The sequence below is a fragment of the Myotis yumanensis genome, unplaced genomic scaffold (genome assembly GCF_028538775.1).
Source record: "Myotis yumanensis isolate MYYU_CA2020_CCGP unplaced genomic scaffold, mMyoYum1.0.hap1 SCAF_10, whole genome shotgun sequence".
Classification (NCBI taxonomy): Eukaryota; Metazoa; Chordata; class Mammalia; order Chiroptera; family Vespertilionidae; genus Myotis; species Myotis yumanensis.
Window position 1 is genome coordinate 46562948 of NW_027223761.1, and position 19586 is coordinate 46582533.

The following is a 19586-nucleotide window of genomic DNA, read 5'->3' on the forward strand; positions in this document are numbered from 1 at the left end:
CCACCCAGCCTGCATCCATCATCCTGCATCCACTCATCCTGTATCCACTCATCCTACATCCATCCATCCTGCATCCACTCATCCTGTATCCACTCATCCTACATCCACCCATCCTGCATCCACTCATCCTGTATCCATCATCCTGCATCCACCATCCTGCATCCACCCATCCTGCATCCACCATCCACCCATCCTGCATCCACCATCCTGCATCCATCATCCTGCATCCATCCATCCTGCATCCATCATCCTGCATCCACTCATCCTGTATCCACCCATCCTGCATCCACCCATCCTGCATCCACCATCCACCCATCCTGCATCCACCATCCTGCATCCACCCATCCTGCATCCACTCATCCTGTATCCATCATCCGGCATCCACCATCCTGCATCCACCCATCCTGCATCCACTCATCCTGCATCCACCCATCCTGCATCCACCCAGCCTGCATCCATCATCCTGCATCCACTCATCCTGTATCCACTCATCCTACATCCATCCATCCTGCATCCACTCATCCTGTATCCACTCATCCTACATCCACCCATCCTGCATCCACTCATCCTGTATCCATCATCCTGCATCCACCATCCTGCATCCACCCATCCTGCATCCACCATCCACCCATCCTGCATCCACCATCCTGCATCCATCATCCTGCATCCATCCATCCTGCATCCATCATCCTGCATCCACTCATCCTGTATCCACCCATCCTGCATCCACCCATCCTGCATCCACCATCCTGCATCCACCATCCTGCATCCACCCATCCTGCATCCACTCATCCTGTATCCATCATCATGTATCCACCATCCTGCATCCACCCATCCTGCATCCACTCATCCTGCATCCACCCATCCTGCATCCACCCATCCTGCATCCACCCATCCTGCATCCACTCATCCTGCATCCATCATCCTGCATCCACCCATTCTGCATCAACCATCCTGCATCCACCCATCCTGCATCCACTCATCCTGTATCCATCATCCTGCATCCACCCATCCTGCATCCACTCATCCTGCATCCACCCATCCTGCATCCACCCATCCTGCATCCACCCAGCCTGCATCCATCATCCTGCATCCATCCATCCTGCATCCACTCATCCTGTATCCACTCATCCTACATCCATCCATTCTGCATCCACTCATCCTGCATCCACTCATCCTGCATCCAACCATCCTGCATCCACCCATCCTGCACCCATCATCCTGCATCCACTCATCCTGCATCCACCCATCCTGCATCCACTCATCCTGCATCCACCCATCCTGCATCCACCATCCTGTATCCACTCATCCTGCATCCACTCATCCTGCATCCACCATCCTGTATCCACCCATCCTGCATCCACCCATCCTGCATCCACCCATCCTACATCCATCCATTCTGCATCCACTCATCCTGCATCCACTCATCCTGCATCCACCATCCTGTATCCACCCTTCCTGCATCCACCCATCCTGCATCCACCCATCCTACATCCATCCATCCTGCATCCACTCATCCTGCATCTATCCATTCAGCATCCACTCATCCTGCATCCACTCATCCTGCATCCACTCATCCTGCATCCACCCATCCTGAATCCATCATCCTGCATCCACCCATCCTGCATCCACACATCCTACATCCACTCATCCTGCATCCACCATCCTGTATCCACCCATCCTGCATCCACTCATCCTGCATCCACCATCCTGTATCCACCCATCCTGCATCCACCCATCCTACATCCATCCATTCTGCATCCACTCATCCTGCATCCACTCATCCTGCATCCACCCATCCTGCATCCACCCATCCTGCATCCACCCATCCTGCATCCACTCATCCTGTATCCATCATCCTGCATCCACCATCCTGCATCCACCCATCCTGCATCCACCATCCACACATCCTGCATCCACCATCCTGCATCCACCCATCCTGCATCCACTCATCCTGTATCCATCATCCTGCATCCACCATCCTGCATCCACCCATCCTGCATCCACCATCCACCCATCCTGCATCCACCATCCTGCATCCATCATCCTGCATCCATCCATCCTGCATCCATCATCCTGCATCCACTCATCCTGTATCCACCCATCCTGCATCCACCCATCCTGCATCCACCATCCTGCATCCACCATCCTGCATCCACCCATCCTGCATCCACTCATCCTGTATCCATCATCCTGTATCCACCATCCTGCATCCACCCATCCTGCATCCACTCATCCTGCATCCACCCATCCTGCATCCACCCATCCTGCATCCACCCATCCTGCATCCACTCATCCTGTATCCATCATCCTGCATCCACCCATCCTGCATCCACCATCCTGCATCCACCCATCCTGCATCCACTCATCCTGTATCCATCATCCTGCATCCACCATCCTGCATCCACCCATCCTGCATCCACTCATCCTGCATCCACCCATCCTGCATCCACCCATCCTGCATCCACCAGCCTGCATCCATCATCCTGCATCCATCCATCCTGCATCCACTCATCCTGTATCCACTCATCCTACATCCATCCATTCTGCATCCACTCATCCTGCATCCACTCATCCTGCATCCACCCATCCTGCATCCACCCATCCTGCATCCATCATCCTGCATCCACTCATCCTGCATCCACCCATCCTGCATCCACTCATCCTGCATCCACCCATCCTGCATCCACCATCCTGTATCCACCCATCCTGCATCCACTCATCCTGCATCCACCATCCTGTATCCACCCATCCTGCATCCACCCATCCTGCATCACCCATCCTACATCCATCCATTCTGCATCCACTCATCCTGCATCCACTCATCCTGCATCCACCATCCTGTATCCACCCTTCCTGCATCCACCCATCCTGCATCCACCCATCCTACATCCATCCATCCTGCATCCACTCATCCTGCATCTATCCATTCAGCATCCACTCATCCTGCATCCACTCATCCTGCATCCACCCATCCTGCATCCATCATCCTGCATCCACCCATCCTGCATCCACACATCCTGCATCCACTCATCCTGCATCCACCATCCTGTATCCACCCATCCTGCATCCACTCATCCTGCATCCACCATCCTGTATCCACCCATCCTGCATCCACCCATCCTACATCCATCCATTCTGCATCCACTCATCCTGCATCCACCCATCCTGCATCCACCCATCCTGCATCCACCCATCCTGCATCCACCATCCACCCATCCTGCATCCACCATCCTGCATCCATCATCCTGCATCCACTCATCCTGCATCCACTCATCCTGCATCCACCCATCCTGCATCCACCATCCTGCATCCACCCATCCTGCATCCACTCATCCTGCATCCACCATCGTGTATCCACCCATCCTGCATCCACCCATTCTGCATCCACCCATCCTACATCCATCCATTCTGCATCCACTCATCCTGCATCCACTCATCCTGCATCCACCATCCTGTATCCACCCATCCTGCATCCACCCATCCTGCATCCACCCATCCTACATCCATCCATCCTGCATCCACTCATCCTGCATCTATCCATTCTGCATCCACTCATCCTGCATCCACTCATCCTGCATCCACACATCCTGCATCCACTCATCCTGCATCCACCATCCTGTATCCACCCATCCTGCATCCACCCATCCTGCATCCACCATCTTGCATTCACCCATCCTGCATCCACCCATCCTGCATCCACCCATCCTGCATCCACTCATCCTGCATCCACCATCCTGTATCCACCCATCCTGCATCCACTCATCCTGCATCCACCATCCTGTATCCACCCATCCTGCATCCACTCATCCTGCATCCACCAATCTGTATCCACCCATCCTGCATCCACCCATCCTACATCCATCCATCCTGCATCCACTCATCCTGCATCTATCCATTCTGCATCCACTCATCCTGCATCCACTCATCCTGCATCCACACATCCTGCATCCACTCATCCTGCATCCACCATCCTGTATCCACCCATCCTGCATCCACTCATCCTGCATCCACCATCCTGTATCCACCCATCCTGCATCCACCCATCCTGCATCCACCCATCCTACATCCATCCATTCTGCATCCACTCATCCTGCATCCACTCATCCTGCATCCACCCATCCTGCATCCACCCATCCTGCATCCACCCATCCTGCATCCACTCATCCTGCATCTATCCATTCTGCATCCACTCATCCTGCATCCACTCATCCTGCATCCACCCATCCTGCATCCACTCATCCTGCATCCACTCATCCTGCATCTATCCATTCTGCATCCACTCATCCTGCATCCACTCATCCTGCATCCACCCATCCTGCATCCACCCATCCTGCATCCACTCATCCTGCATCTATCCATTCTGCATCCACTCATCCTGCATCCACTCATCCTGCATCCACCCATCCTGCATCCACTCATCCTGCATCTATCCATTCTGCATCCACTCATCCTGCATCCACTCATCCTGCATCCATCATCCTGCATCCACCCATCCTGCATCCACCCATCCTGCATCCACTCATCCTGCATCCACCATCCTGTATCCACCCATCCTGCATCCACTCATCCTGCATCCACCATCCTGTATCCACCCATCCTGCATCCACCCATCCTGCATCCACCATCTTGCATTCACCCATCCTGCATCCACCCATCCTGCATCCACCCATCCTGCATCCACTCATCCTGCATCCACCATCCTGTATCCACCCATCCTGCATCCACTCATCCTGCATCCACCATCCTGTATCCACCCATCCTGCATCCACTCATCCTGCATCCACCAATCTGTATCCACCCATCCTGCATCCACCCATCCTACATCCATCCATCCTGCATCCACTCATCCTGCATCTATCCATTCTGCATCCACTCATCCTGCATCCACACATCCTGCATCCACTCATCCTGCATCCACCATCCTGTATCCACCCATCCTGCATCCACTCATCCTGCATCCACCATCCTGTATCCACCCATCCTGCATCCACCCATCCTGCATCCACCCATCCTACATCCATCCATTCTGCATCCACTCATCCTGCATCCACTCATCCTGCATCCACCCATCCTGCATCCACCCATCCTGCATCCACCCATCCTGCATCCACTCATCCTGCATCTATCCATTCTGCATCCACTCATCCTGCATCCACTCATCCTGCATCCACCCATCCTGCATCCACTCATCCTGCATCCACTCATCCTGCATCTATCCATCCTGCATCCATCATCCTGCATCCACCCATCCTGCATCCACCCATCCTGCATCCACTCATCCTGCATCCACCCATCCTGCATCCACTCATCCTGCATCCACTCATCCTGCATCTATCCATTCTGCATCCACTCATCCTGCATCCACTCATCCTGCATCTATCCATTCTGCATCCACTCATCCTGCATCCACTCATCCTGCATCCACCCATCCTGCATCCACCCATCCTGCATCCACTCATCCTGCATCTATCCATTCTGCATCCACTCATCCTGCATCCACTCATCCTGCATCCACCCATCCTGCATCCACTCATCCTGCATCTATCCATTCTGCATCCACTCATCCTGCATCCACTCATCCTGCATCCATCATCCTGCATCCACCCATCCTGCATCCACCCATCCTGCATCCACCATCTTGCATTCACCCATCCTGCATCTACCCATCCTGTATCCACCCATCCTGCATCCACTCATCCTGCATCCACCATCCTGTATCCACCCATCCTGCATCCACTCATCCTGCATCCACCATCCTGTATCCACCCATCCTGCATCCACTCATCCTGCATCCACCATCCTGTATCCACCCATCCTGCATCCACCCATCCTGCATCCACCATCTTGCATTCACCCATCCTGCATCCACCCATCCTGCATCCACCCATCCTACATCCATCCATTCTGCATCCACTCATCCTGCATCCACCCAGCCTGCCTCTACCATCCTGTATCCACCCATCCTGCATCTACCCATCCTGCATCCACCATCCTGCATCCACTCATCCTGCATCCACCCATCCTGCATCTACCCATCCTGCATCTACCCATCCTGCATCTACCCATCCTGCATCTACCATCCTGTATCCACTCATCCTGCATCCACCCATCCTGCATCTACCCATCCTGCATCCACCCATCCTGCATCCACCATCCTGCATCCACCCATCCTGCATCCACCCATCCTGCATCCACCCATCCTGCATCCACCCCGCCTGCATCCACCCATCCTGCATCCACCCATCCTGCATCTACTCATCCTGCATCTACCCATCCTGCATCCATCCATCCTGCATCCACTCATCCTGCATCCACTCATCCTGCATCCACTCATCCTGCATCCACCATCCTGTATCCACTCATCCTGCATCCACTCATCCTGCATCCACTCATCCTGCATCCACCCATCCTGCATCCACCATCTTGCATTCACCCATCCTGCATCCACCCATCCTGCATCCACCCATTCTGCATCCACTCATCCTGCATCCACCATCCTGTATCCACCCATCCTGCATCCACTCATCCTGCATCCACCATCCTGTATCCACCCATCCTGCATCCACCCATCCTGCATCCACCATCTTGCATTCACCCATCCTGCATCTACCCATCCTGTATCCACCCATCCTGCATCCACTCATCCTGCATCCACCATCCTGTATCCACCCATCCTGCATCCACTCATCCTGCATCCACCATCCTGTATCCACCCATCCTGCATCCACCCATCCTGCATCCACCATCTTGCATTCACCCATCCTGCATCCACCCATCCTGCGTCCACCCATCCTACATCCATCCATTCTGCATCCACTCATCCTGCATCCACCCAGCCTGCCTCTACCATCCTGTATCCACCCATCCTGCATCTACCCATCCTGCATCTACCCATCCTGCATCCACCATCCTGCATCCACTCATCCTGCATCCACCCATCCTGCATCTACCCATCCTGCATCTACCCATCCTGCATCTACCATCCTGTATCCACTCATCCTGCATCCACCATCCTGCATCTACCCATCCTGCATCCACCCATCCTGCATCCACCATCCTGCATCCACCCATCCTGCATCCACCCATCCTGCATCCACCCAGCCTGCATCCACCCAGCCTGCATCCACCCATCCTGCATCCACCCATCCTGCATCTACTCATCCTGCATCCACCCATCCTGCTTCTACCCATCCTGCATCTACCCATCCTGCATCCATCCATCCTGCATCCACTCATCCTGCATCCACTCATCCTGCATCCACTCATCCTGCATCCACCATCCTGTATCCACTCATCCTGCATCCACTCATCCTGCATCCACTCATCCTGCATCCACTCATCCTGCATCTATCCATCCTGCATCCACCCAGCCTGCATCCACCCAGCCTGCATCCACCCATCTTGCATCCACCCATCCTGCACTCACTCACCTCTGCATCCTTCAGCCTGGACTTAGTCCTGACTGTGTGCCAGACTCAGCATCACTCTTCAACAGGACCTTTGACTCAGAGACTCGGCCACTTCCTGGAGGGGTCCTGGACACCCTGTCAGTAGTGGAAGCTGTGAGGGCCCCGGCAGGCCCAGAGGCAGATGGAGTGACCGTGGTACCGCAGTGAGGACCCCTCCTGCTGGTGTCAGGGGAGCCCCTGCAGGAGGCTCCCCAGCCCCCTGGTCTGAGCGCCTATGGATGAGATCCACTGTGCCCAGTCTGGCTCAGGGCTCAGTTGAGTTAAAACATGGTAATAGAAACTCCTCATTAGTGTAAGGGGTTTCTTTCTAAGGCCTTTCTCATACATGCTCACATATGGTGCCTACATGTGCATGTTCTCATATGTGCCTACTTGAAGGGGGATGGGCACTTCCCCTCCTGCACCCAGGCTCCTGGAGGTGTGTGCAGCACCCTGTGACCATGGCAACGTCCTGGCCACAGCAGCACGTTTACCAAGGGGTTCCTGCTTCCAGTTTATTCAGGTTCAGGCCCCACAACAGCCGTGGAAGATAATGGATGGGAACATGCTTTATGGACTGTAGAGCGCTGTCCACATTAGCGATTGATCCTATTAATAACTGTGACGGCCAGCCTTTGCAATTGCCTCTGTCTGCCAGGAGTCGTACAACGTGCTTTTGTTGCCTTAGTCAATTCCTACACCAGCTCTGTGAGGTGGCAGCTGGTGTTCGATCCAGTCCCAAGTTACAAATCGGGAAACTGAGGCCAAAAGAGACGTGAAGGGTCTGTGTGATGCCATGTCCATGCTCACTGTTGTGAGAGTCGCGGTTCCGAGCAGGCAGGGCGAGCAGAGGGTGGGCCGGATGGGGGGCCTGCCTGACTCAGCCTCTTGCCATGCCAGGATGACCTTCCAGGACGTGTGCCAATACTTCACCGACATCATCAAGTGCCGCCTGCTCAACACGTCTTACCTGAGCATCCACAAGACCTGGGAGGAGGCCCGGCTGCGCGGGGCCTGGACGCGGCACGAGGACCCGTGGCAGAACCGCAGTGGGGGCTGCATCAACCACAAGGACACCTTCTTCCAGAACCCGCAGGTGAGCAGCTGCCAGGGACGCCTGCATCAGCTCGGTAGTCCCTGCCCCCTGTGGCCTCAGCACACCCATCCCTACAGTGGGGGCTGGATGGAGTGTCTGGGTGGTCGTGTAGACCCCAACCTCACAATCTGACCCACAGCTGGCAGAACCGAGGGAGAGGCTCTGAGGATGAGGGTCTTGTCCAGAGTTACAGGGACACTTAGAGGCTGAACCGGGGCTCAACCCCCTTATTTCCACACACACCGTGGGGGAGCTTGGCCAGGCCGCTCCTCCACAGGCACCTCTCCCCTGCAGCCTCCTCCAACTGCTTAGTCCTCATGCTTGGTGTGTCTTTTGTTTGTTGGTTGGTTGGTTTTTTGGTGCCGAAACCTGGGATCAAAGGTGTGTCTTTATTGAGCACCAACTGCATGCGTCTCCGCGCTGAGCATGTGTGATCTCATCAAGTCCTCCACCCCTCATGCACTGTAGGCATTCTAGGCCCATCTTGCAGGTGAGGGACTGAGGCTCAGAGAGGTGATGTGACTTGCCCACGCTCACACAGCTGAGCCTGGCTGTGGGCTGAGCTTCCGGGAGCCGGCGAGCCCATGACCAGTCTGGCCTCACCGGTGTCTCCCCTCCTCGCCGTGCCCGCAGTACATCTTTGATGTCAAGAAGGCAGAAGATGAAGTGCTGATCTCCATCCAGCAGCGGCCTAAGCAGTCCACCCGTCGGGACGGCAAGGGCGAAAACCTGGCCATCGGCTTCGACATCTACAAGGTGAGGTCAGCTCTGGGTGAGGAGAGTGAGGGAGCTGGCGTCGGGGCCGCCTGCACCAGGGGAAGAGCACCTTGGTCACCGACATCATCCCTGCCACCCTGACCACGTTGGCTGACGCCGGGGGCATGCTGTGGCATCGGCCCTGTTTGCAGGACCCACAGAGGCCCAGCCTGCCTGGGATTGGCTCCCAGGGGGGCACTCAGCCTGATTTCTTCCTGCCCCAGACCCATAGGCCTGAGCTGCTTGGTGGGTGGGGAAAGGGAGGATTTTGGTGGCTGGGGCCAGGCTCTGGGAGCCTCCTGCTGCCCCCTCCCTCAGGGCTCTGGGTCCCGCCGAATTGGAGGCTTTGCTCGGCACAGGGAGGAGGCACCCTGAGCAGAGACAGGCAGGCTCACCAGTGGCCACTCCTCCTGGCCCTGGACCCGGGTACCTTCCACATAACGTGATGCTCAGTGCGTGATGACACTCAGCGTAGAGCCAGACGCCGAGAGCCTAGTGACACCCCGTGGATATGCTGGGCGCGTGCTCTGAGTCGAGTCCCTGGCATTTGACATGCTGGTCATGACACTTTGTTCATGTCATTGTGTTGTCCATTCACTGTGTGCTGATGTGCTGTGACTTTGACGTGACGTGTCTGGCCCTCACTGACGTGACTGTAGCTTATCGATGGCACTTATTCCAGCGATGGCTAGCTTGTCCTACCGGCTGGCGATGTCCCTTCATGGACACCGGCTGTGCCCTGGGCGGATAGTGATGGTCAGAATCCCCACAGACATTGCTATCGGGGATTCCTCTTGCCCCCGACTCACATCCCGTACCATTCGGCCATTGAAAGTGTGCAGTGATGTTGTTGTGTCCATAGAGCTCTGCAACCAGCACCACATCGATTCTAGAACATTTCATCACCCCACACCCTTCAGTCACCTTCAGCCGGTCCCATGCACCCAGCCCTCCCAGCCCCAGGCAAACACTCGTCTGCTCTGTCTCTGTAGATGTGCCTGTTCTGGGCATTCCGTGTGAGTGGTTCTGTTACTCTTTTGCACGGTGGTGAGGGAGAGATGTGAGATGGGGGGTGGGGTGGGGTGGGGTGGGGCCGGGGCTCTGTGTGACCTCCGCTGCCTGCAGGTGGAGGAGAACCGCCAGTACCGCGTGCACAGCCTGCAGCACAGGGCCGCCAGCTCCATCTACATCAACTCACGCAGCGTCTTCCTGCGCACGGACCAGCGGGCGGGGCGCTACGTCATCATCCCCACCACCTTCGAGCCAGGCCACACGGGCGAGTTCCTGCTCCGAGTCTTCACTGACGTGCCCTCCAACTGCCGGTGCGCAGGGCCCGGCTCGGGCCCAGGGTGGTGGGTGGGTGGGTGGGGCCGAGGTCCACAGCAGCCTGGCCCAGAACCTGACCCAAAGATGCTCAGTGTCTGCCCGGCCGTAGAGCCCAGGCCTCCAGCCACCCCAGCGCCTGTCTCCTTCCTCTCCCTTCCCCTGCGACCTTGTTCCAGCCTCTCTCAGCCACATAATGGCACAGCTTCTCATCGGAGCATAGCTCTTCACAGTTTGCAAAGAAGCTTTCACTCGTCCCATCTGCTTCTCTCCAACCCGGACTAGGAGGCCTGACCCCTTCGTTTTATGCATCAGAATTGGGGATTGAGGTTGGGGATGTTTTCCAAGATCTCGCGTCGGGCTGGGTAGACTGCTAAGCCATCCCATCCCTACGGGGGTGCAGACCCTGTGGGCCCCACACTGCCCTCCACCGGAGTAGGCAGCCCAGATTCGGTGCTGCCTGCCCACATCCCACGCCCGGGGGCCAGCTCGTGTGGTGGGCCCAGTGGGCCTCGGTCCTGCCAGCCTGGGCTCCCCCAGCTGGCGGGCAGGTCCCTTCCCTGCTGAGCCTGATGCCTCCCAATCTGTAAAATGGGCATAATAGTCACCTACCTTCCGGGGCTTTGTGGGGATTAGAAATAATTCCTATAACATCCCAGCAGAGGGCTTGGCGCACAGTAGGTGCTCAGTAAATTGCTTTTCCCTTGGGGAAGGATGGGGCACCCTTGGGTGGGGATAGAGCAGCAGGAAGCCCAGGGAGTTTGCCCAGGACAAGCAACGCCTGGACTAAACACTGCTCCTCTCCCCTCCCCTCTTCTTGAACCCCCTTGTCCTCCATCTTCCTGACCCCCCTCCGTGACCTCCCGCCTCTTCTCCTCTGCCCTGTCCCAGGGAGCTGTGCCTGGATGAGCCGCCCCGCTCTTGCTGGAGCTCCCTGTGCGGCTACCCCCAGCTGGTGACCCAGGTGCATGTCCTGGGGGCTGCTGGTCTCAAGGACTCCCCGACAGGTGCGCTGGCTCGAGGAAAGCCCCCCACCCTCCTCCCCTGGGAGGTTGCCCATGTCTCCTCCCCTCCCCCGCTGAAGACGCCCAGCCTCCAGAGCTCCCCTGCCCTCGATCATGAATGAGCAAACGTTTCCTGACGTCCGCTCAGGCCCAGCCCCGGGAGGAAGCTGGGTGCATAGAGAGGGACACTCAGCCTCCTACTCTTGGGAGGCCTCTAGTGAGGGGGGCACTAGGGCTCGGGGACAGGCCGCTGGGAGGAAGGGCTTCCTGAAGGGAGTGGCCTTTCTCCAGGCTGAGGAGGTGTTAAGGTGGGAAGCCTGGTGAAATGGACTAGGGTGGAAGGATGCTCTGGACAGAACAACATGGGTAAAGGCCTGGAGGCCAGAGATGACCGGTGTGTCCCCTCCCGGTCTGCCTCCTCTTGAATACATGAGCCCAGGCTTCTGCTCTGGGGAGAGGACCTCACCCCCAGATATCTGTTCCATCCAGGCCCAGCCCTAGCCCCCCATCCTCACCCCATCACCCCCTCCATCTCTCTAGGGGCCAACTCTTATGTGATCATCAAGTGTGAGGGGCACAAAGTCCACTCAGCCATGCAGAAGGGTACCTCGACGCCTGAGTACGATGTAAAAGGCATCTTCTACCGCAAAAAGCCAGGCCAGCCCATCACTGTCCAGGTGAGCCTGAAGGTCCTGGGGCTCCTCCTGTGCCCCTAGCCTGACACTTCCCCGTTCAGAGAGGCTGAGCCCGGCGTGGCAGAGCCTTTGACGGGACCCAGGAATGCTCGGTGCTGGTTCCCACTCTGTCCCCGGCACAGTATGGCCTTGGGAATTCTCTCGCCTGCCCCTCCTGGTGCCCCAGAGTCCCGTCAGCGGGGTGGGGAGTTAGCTCAGCTGCTGTGATTCTGAGCCCCAGCAGGGTCTGGCCAGAGACAGTGGCCATCTCTGCCAACTTCGCCCCAGAGCCTGGGGACTGGTTCCTTAAACTCCCCTGCAGGGGGGCTCACCTGGAAACGTGGCACTGAAGTGGCACATGGCAGGTCAGAGGGCAGGGTCAGAAAGCCCGGTCCCTGTGCCTGGGCTTCCTTGTCCTCCCAGACCAAGGTGGCCAGTGGATGACCATCCTGAGCTCATTAGCAGGAAGCCCTCTGTCCCCCTGGCCCAGGCCAGCATCTCTGTGGTGAGAAACCATCTGTAAAAATGAACACTTAGGCACTCCCGCAGGGGAGGCACTGCAGGTTTTCTGAATGTTCCTAACCCCGATCCAACACAGACCTACAGATGTTGGGGCAAGAAGGACTGTAGGGGCCACTCATTTTATATATATACTAGAGGCCCAGTGCACAAAAATTTGTGCACTCGGGGAGTGGGGAGAGGGGGTTCCTCAGCCTGGCCTGTGCCCTCTTGCAGTCTGGGACCCCTCGGGAAATAACGACCTGCTGGCTTAGGCCTGCTCCCGGGTGGCAGAGGGCATGCCCAATCCCTAGGTGCAGCCCCTGGTGAGACTCAGAGCAGGGATGATTGGGGAGTTGGGGCACCGCCCCCTGTCATGCACAGAGCAGGGCGGATCGGGAGGTTGCGATGCCACCCCTAATCACGCTCAGGGTAGGGTCGATTGGGGGGTTGGGGCACCGCCCCTTGTCACACTCAAGGCAGGGTCGATGGGGAGGTTGCGGCACCACCCCGTCACGCACAGAGCAGGGCCCATCCGGGGGTTGGGGAGCTTCCCCCTGTAACGCACAGAGCAGGGCTGATCAGTGGATTGAGGAGCTCACCCCTGTCACTCACAGAGTAGGGCCGATAGAGGAGTTGGGGCACCGCCCCCTGTCATGCACAGAGTAGGGCCGATAGGGGAGTTGGGGCACCGCCCCCTGTCACACACAGAGCAGGGTGGATCAGGTAGTTGGGGCACCGCCCTCTATCACCCACAGAGCAGGGCCGATCAGGGGGTTGGGGTGCCGCCACTCTCACACTCAGAGCAGGGCCGATGGGGAAGTTATGGCTCTACCCCGTCACACACAGAGCAGGGCCCGTGGGGGGGGGGGGGGGGTTGGGGTGCCGCACCCTGTCACACACAGAGCCCCGCAGGGCGATCAGGGGGTTTGGGAGCTCCCCCCTATCAGGCACAGAGCAGGGCTGATCAGGGGGTTGGGTCGCCTTCCCCTGTCACGAACAGAGCAGTGCGGATAGGGAGGTTGTGGCCCCGCCCCCTGTCACTCACAGAGCCCCAGGGTGATCAGGGGGTTTGGGCGCTGCCCCGTGTCACGCTGATTCCGGTGCTGGGAGGCCTCATGGCTCCGCTGATCTCGGTGCTGGGAGGCATATTACCCTTTTACTATATAGGATAGAGGCCTGGTGCATGGGTGGGGCTGGCTGGTTTGCCCTGAAGGGTGTCCTGGATCAGGGTGCGGGTCCCCACTGGGGTGCCTGGCCAGCCTGGATGAGGGGATGATGGCTGTTTGCAGCTGGTCACACACCCTTCAGGGTGGGGGTCCCCACTGGGGTGCCTGGCCAGTCTGGGTGAGGGGCTGAGGGCTGTTTTCAGGCTGGTGGGTGACTGAAGCTCCCAACCACTCCTTTTTTTCTTTTTCTTTTTATTCTGGGCCAAGGCCTCTGCTGCTGAAAGCAGGTATCTGGTTTGTTTGGGTTCTATAATCGAAACACTGTATCATCTCCAGCTCTGAGATCCCTGCTGGCTGAAAGCTGGTTTCTGGGGTTTTGTTTAGCTTCTATATTTGTTACGAAGTTTCAAACTGCCAGCTCAGAGGCCGGCAGCGCAGGCGGGGCACGTTGGAGTCCTCCTTCACTGAAGCAAGCAAGCCTCATGTTCGCTTCCAGCTGCCTGGCTGCCGGCCGCCATCTTGGCTGGCAGTTAATTTGCATATCGCCCTGATTAGCCAATGGGAAGGGTAGCGGTCGTAGGCTAATTACCATGTTTCTCTTTTATTAGATAGGATATATAGATTGATTTTTACAGAGAGGAAGGGAGAGGGATAGAGAGTTAGAAACATCAATGAGAGAGAAACATCCATCAGCTGCCTCCTACACACCCCCTACTGGGGATGTGCCCGCAACTAAGGTACATGCCCTTGACTGGAATCGAACCTGGGACCCTTGAGTCTGCAGGCTGACACTCTAGCCACTGAGCCAAACTGGTTAGGGCGGGGCCACTCATTTTAAAGATGGGGCCAACAGGCAGGGGGTGTGTATATCACTCTTCAAGGTCACCCAGTCTCTAAGGTCACACAGAGCTAATAGTAACACCCTTAACATTATATGTGGAAGGGGCTTGGACAGAGGAGGAAGCCGAGGCTCTGGAAAGGGCAGGCTTCGTGGGGAGGCAGAGGCAATGAAGGGCGGGATCGAGGCCCTGCCAGAACTGCCAGCAGCCCCCACAGACCTATCCGTGGAGATGGCCCCCATGTTCCTCTGTCTCCCCCAGATCTGGAACCACCGAGTCCTGAAGGATGAGTTCCTGGGCCAGGTGCAGCTGAAGGCTGACCCCGATGACCTCCAGGCCCTGCACACCCTCCACCTCCGGGACCGAGACAGCCGGCAGCCCAGCGACCTGCCGGGCACCATTGCCGTGCGCATCCTCAGCAGCGCCACCCTCACGGCTGTCTGATGCCTGTCCGCCTACCTGGCCCCCACAGTTCTCACCACCGTCTGCATGTCCCCTGCCAGGGATTAGCCTGGGAGCTAGGACGCCGGGGTCCTTTTCCCAACTTTTCCACTGACTCGCTGTGTGACCGTGGGGGGTCTCTGGCCCTCTCTGGGCCTCAGTGTCCTGAGGACCCCACAGCATTCCTTTCTCACGGAGAAGTCTTCTTGCCTGAGATTTAAATAGCCCGCCCTTCCCCAGCTGTTCCCACTGCGAAGGGACTCTGTCCGTTGAGAATGTTTCCCCAAGGCCCTGCTGTCAGCCCACGGAGTGCCAAGATGCCACTTGTTTACACACAAACTGCCATACCCCCGAGCCCCACTTTCCCCTCCTTTCCTGCAACGGCCCCCGTGCCCCGGACATCGCTTTCTCTGTCACCAGAACTTGACTTTCTGGCCACCTTGAAAGGGCTCGTGGCCTCTGCTGGGCTCCTGCTCCGGCTGGAATTTGGGAACATGCAGGTGACATCTGTTCATTCTCGAATTCCATCCACCTGCCCATCCCTTCATTTCTTCAAGAGATTTGCCAAGTGAGTAAATGACCCCATGAGACCCCGGGGGGAGCTGGGCCCCTGCCCACAGCTCTGGGAGACCTGGCGTTCATGCTGGGCCGCAGATCTGCTCCGAGGTCCTCTCTGGCAAGTGGTTGGTTGCCCAGAGAGCTGCGGCTACCGTCTCACCCCGTGTTGATTACCTCCCCAACCTCTGGTTTAAGGCGCCCCCCCCCCCGCCCCCCGCCCCAGAGGTTTTGTCAGCGATGGAAAGGAAGGCCGTCTTCCTGTCTCCACGGCCCTGGGCCCAGAAGGCGTGTGCCCAGTTTGGTGGCCAGGGCCAGGCGGGTAGGGAGGACATGTGGACGAAAGTTGGGCGGGGGGGCATATTCTCAGGACCCCCTTTACTGCAAGCACTGGGATTTCCTGGGAGAAGGGGCTCTGGTTGTTGGCATCAGGGCTTGGCAGGAGAGAGGGAAACCCATCACCAGACCAGAGGCTCTCCGCCAACATTCCCCCAAATGCAGCCAGGGAGGCCACAGCCCTCTTCTTGCTGCCCGGACCAAAATGTTCCTTTCAGTCCTCAACATTTTATATTCTTTCTGTTTTAAAACTCTCAGTTTTAACCAGGGGTTTTAGAAGCCTGTGCACCCCTTTTCTCTTCTTCAACTCCAGTTCTTGTGGTCCTCTGGTTTTATTTTTATATGTTTTTATTGATTTTTGTGTGTGTGTTTTTTTTTAGATAGACAGGAAGGGAGAGGGATAGAGGGATAGAAACATCGATGAGAGAGAAACATTATCGATCGGCTGCCTCCTGCACGCCCCCTACTGGGGGGATCAAGCCCGCAAACTGGGCATGTGTCCTGACTAGGAATTGAACCAGTGACCTCTTGGTTCCTGGGCTGACGCTCGACCACTGAGCCACACCGGCTCAGCCGATTTTATTTTGATTCCATTTGGGGAGGGATGAGGACAAGCCATACTTTCTCAGAAGGGGTCTGGAGGTGGATGAAGAAGAGGGTGTTTGTACTCATGTTTTGCAAGTCGGCACCAATCGTGTGGGCGCTGTGACCCGCATAGGGTCTCTCTGCAACCCTTCTCGGGCGCCAGACCAGGCAACGTAAATGAAAACGTTCAGCTGGTTCCAGAACAGGAGTTCCTGTGGGCTTGCTGGCTGGGAAGTCCTTTGGAAGCCTGGATTTCCGGCTCCGTGTCCTGGCCCTTTGGTCCAGTGTCCTGGCTGGAGGCGCTGGATTCTTGACTTTGCCTCCTCACCCTGTGGCCAGCTCTGCTCCTGCGTCGGGGCCCTGGGCCACGCGAGGGCCAGGAACTGCACAACTAGGAGGACAAGATTCCTGGGCAAGCGGCGGCTTCCTCTCGAGAGCCTGGCCCGGGGCCAGGACCCTCCCGATGACCAGGAGCAAACCATTCACCCTCCTGTGCCTCGATTGCCCCTCTGCCACGTGGGGCCACTGACTCCTGTTTGCCAGCACGCTCGCTAACAAGTGCTGCATAAGGGCAACACCGTTCTCTGTGTATCTGTACGCGTGCACACTGTACACTCATGTAATCACTTCTCAATGTCTATTTCCAATGAACACTCCTGAGGCAGGGTGGAGAAGCAAGGGCCGGAGGTGCCCAGGTGGGTCTGTTCTCAGCTACATCCACCTGGGCCCTGGGTCGAACCAGGACCAACTGGCAGGCCTGTGGGCTCCAGCCCTGCCCTGCAACAGGACTGGTGCGGCAGCCCTGCCCTTGCTTTCTGCTCCTCGGGTGGGCCAGGCTGGATCCTGGATGTGTGGAGGACCCTGGTTGGGGATGGGGCAGGTGAGGTTGGAGTTCTGGGCTGGGGCTGGAGGGTGGGTGGGGAGTACTGTTGCTCCGTGTGCCTGATGCACCCTCAGTCCACAGGGGCCTGTGCGTTTGCAGATGGGCTGGGCCTCGGGTCCACACCACCCCATCTGGGCTTCACTCCCCGCAGGGCCCACCGTGGGCCAGGGAGACCTGTTCTGTTCTCATAATAAACGTTACCACAATCTCAGACCATCCTGCATCAGTCTGTCCCTCTGGGGGTTAGGGATAATGGAGAGAATATTTCTCAGGCCCTGGTGCCTGTCCTCTGGTCAGAGACAACGTGAGGGAGGACCTGGAGTTCTAGCTGACTCTGGACCCCGCTGCCTGTCCGTTGCATCTCTGAGCTGAGGTCACTGGGGTCATTCAGTTATTCCCTCAGCTGGCCTTGTCCCAAGGCACTAGGGATGCAGGGGACCAGCCACAGCCCCTGCTCTAGTGGGAAGAGCAGTAGAGACACTCTCATCTGGACCAAGGTCCCACAGAGAATTCCCGGTAAGGTGGTGTGGGAGTTGCGGGGGGAAGGAAGGTTAGTTCTGCTCCAATTGTGAGATGGAGGGAGCAGCCGCATAAAGGGCCTCAGACAGAGGAGATGGGCTTATGGGGGTGCAGGTGGATGTGGGCAGACCAGAGCGAGCAGCTTGAGCCAAGAAGCCAGGGGTGGTGGTGGCAGGGAGAAACAGGACAGATTGTGGAGGCAGAGGAGACAGAACTCAGTCCACTGGGCTGGGTTGGGGTGAAGAGTGAGAAACACAAATGTATTAAGGCCAATCCCTAGATTTCCCCCATGGGCCACGGAGAAAAGGACATTATGAATTTTGTGCCCACCTCAGCACAGCCTGGCCCTTAGCTGGTGCTGAATGCATTGTGGCTGTTGCGGCATCTGGAGATCACCCCTCCCCAGCTCCCCACCACGCCTCGCCCACCCCTCACAGCTCGCACCGTGGGCCTTAGGGGGCCCAGTTTTCCCATCTGTGCAGGGCTGACGCACTTGCCTGCCCAGCCTGGCTCAGAGGGGAGGTGATGGAAGCGTGATAGGTCCCGAGTCTAGGAGTGGGGACCGTGTTCCAGAGCAGTTCCTGCGAGGGCTGCCTGGCCAGGCACACTCAGCATCCCGGGGCCTTCGGGGGCCAGGACTGGGGGGTCAGAGGAAGTCCCCGCCTCATGTAGCTTCTCCAGGCAGAGCTGGATGCTCAGCCTGGCTCCCCAGGGGCGCCATGGGCAGCCACGCCTGTGCCCAGCAGGGGGCGCACTTGGACCACTGGATCCTGGCGGATGGGCACCCCAGCTTTGGAGTGTCCCCGCCTGCCCCAAGTACAGCGGCTGGGCATCCAAAGAGCCCTGCCTCCGCCCAGGCCGAGAGCTGCCCCTGAAGAGGCCGCACTGAGGGGGCAGCTGCCGGGTGGCTCCAGGCCAAGGGTGATGGAGAGGAAGTGCCAGGACTCAGCCGGGGTCCCCTGTTACTGTCTTTCCAGTGCTAACAATGAACACTGGGCTCCCCCTTGCTTATCTGTCCCCCCTTTCCCTCCTCTGTCCCCACCACTTTAAAATCACATGGTTCACCTTGCTCTGCATGTGCCCGGCTCATGCTGGGCTGAGGAAGTTTCCTGCGTGATCACAGCCAGCCTCCTGCCTCTCCTCCCCACCAGCTGTGGGGCGTGGTGAGGTGAGGAGCTTGGGGGGGGGGGGGGGGGGTGGGGAGGAGGGGGAAAGGGCTAGAACGTGGGGCTTGCATTCATTTCCTCTCAGAGTCTCAAACAGCCGTTTATGGAGGAGAAAACAGGCTTGGCAGAGGGAGGCGGGGGCCAGGACTCAGCAAATCCTGCCCGTGCTGAGGAAGCAGGTGTTGTTACTGCGAATGATGGGAGGCACCTGAGGCCGGATGAGTGGTCATAGCCCGGGTCCAAGCTGGTCCCAGCACAGCGAGAGAGACCCCTTGCCCTGCCTCCCTCTGG

The 19586-nt window shown here is 57.7% G+C and overlaps 1 protein-coding gene across 1 annotated transcript in view; it reads left to right on the forward strand.

Annotated features, from left to right (window-relative positions):
* The window catches only part of CAPN5 (calpain 5), a 61022-nt gene extending 43206 nt beyond the window's left edge, over positions 1-17816 (forward strand). The window contains exons 8-13 of the mRNA XM_070425673.1: positions 8352-8547; positions 9181-9303; positions 10429-10625; positions 11518-11633; positions 12171-12307; positions 15072-17816. Of these exons, the coding sequence (XP_070281774.1) occupies positions 8352-8547; positions 9181-9303; positions 10429-10625; positions 11518-11633; positions 12171-12307; positions 15072-15254 (952 nt within the window). The 3' untranslated portion in view covers positions 15255-17816. The remainder of the gene's footprint in view (positions 1-8351; positions 8548-9180; positions 9304-10428; positions 10626-11517; positions 11634-12170; positions 12308-15071) is intronic.
* Positions 17817-19586: the final 1770 nt, after the last annotated feature.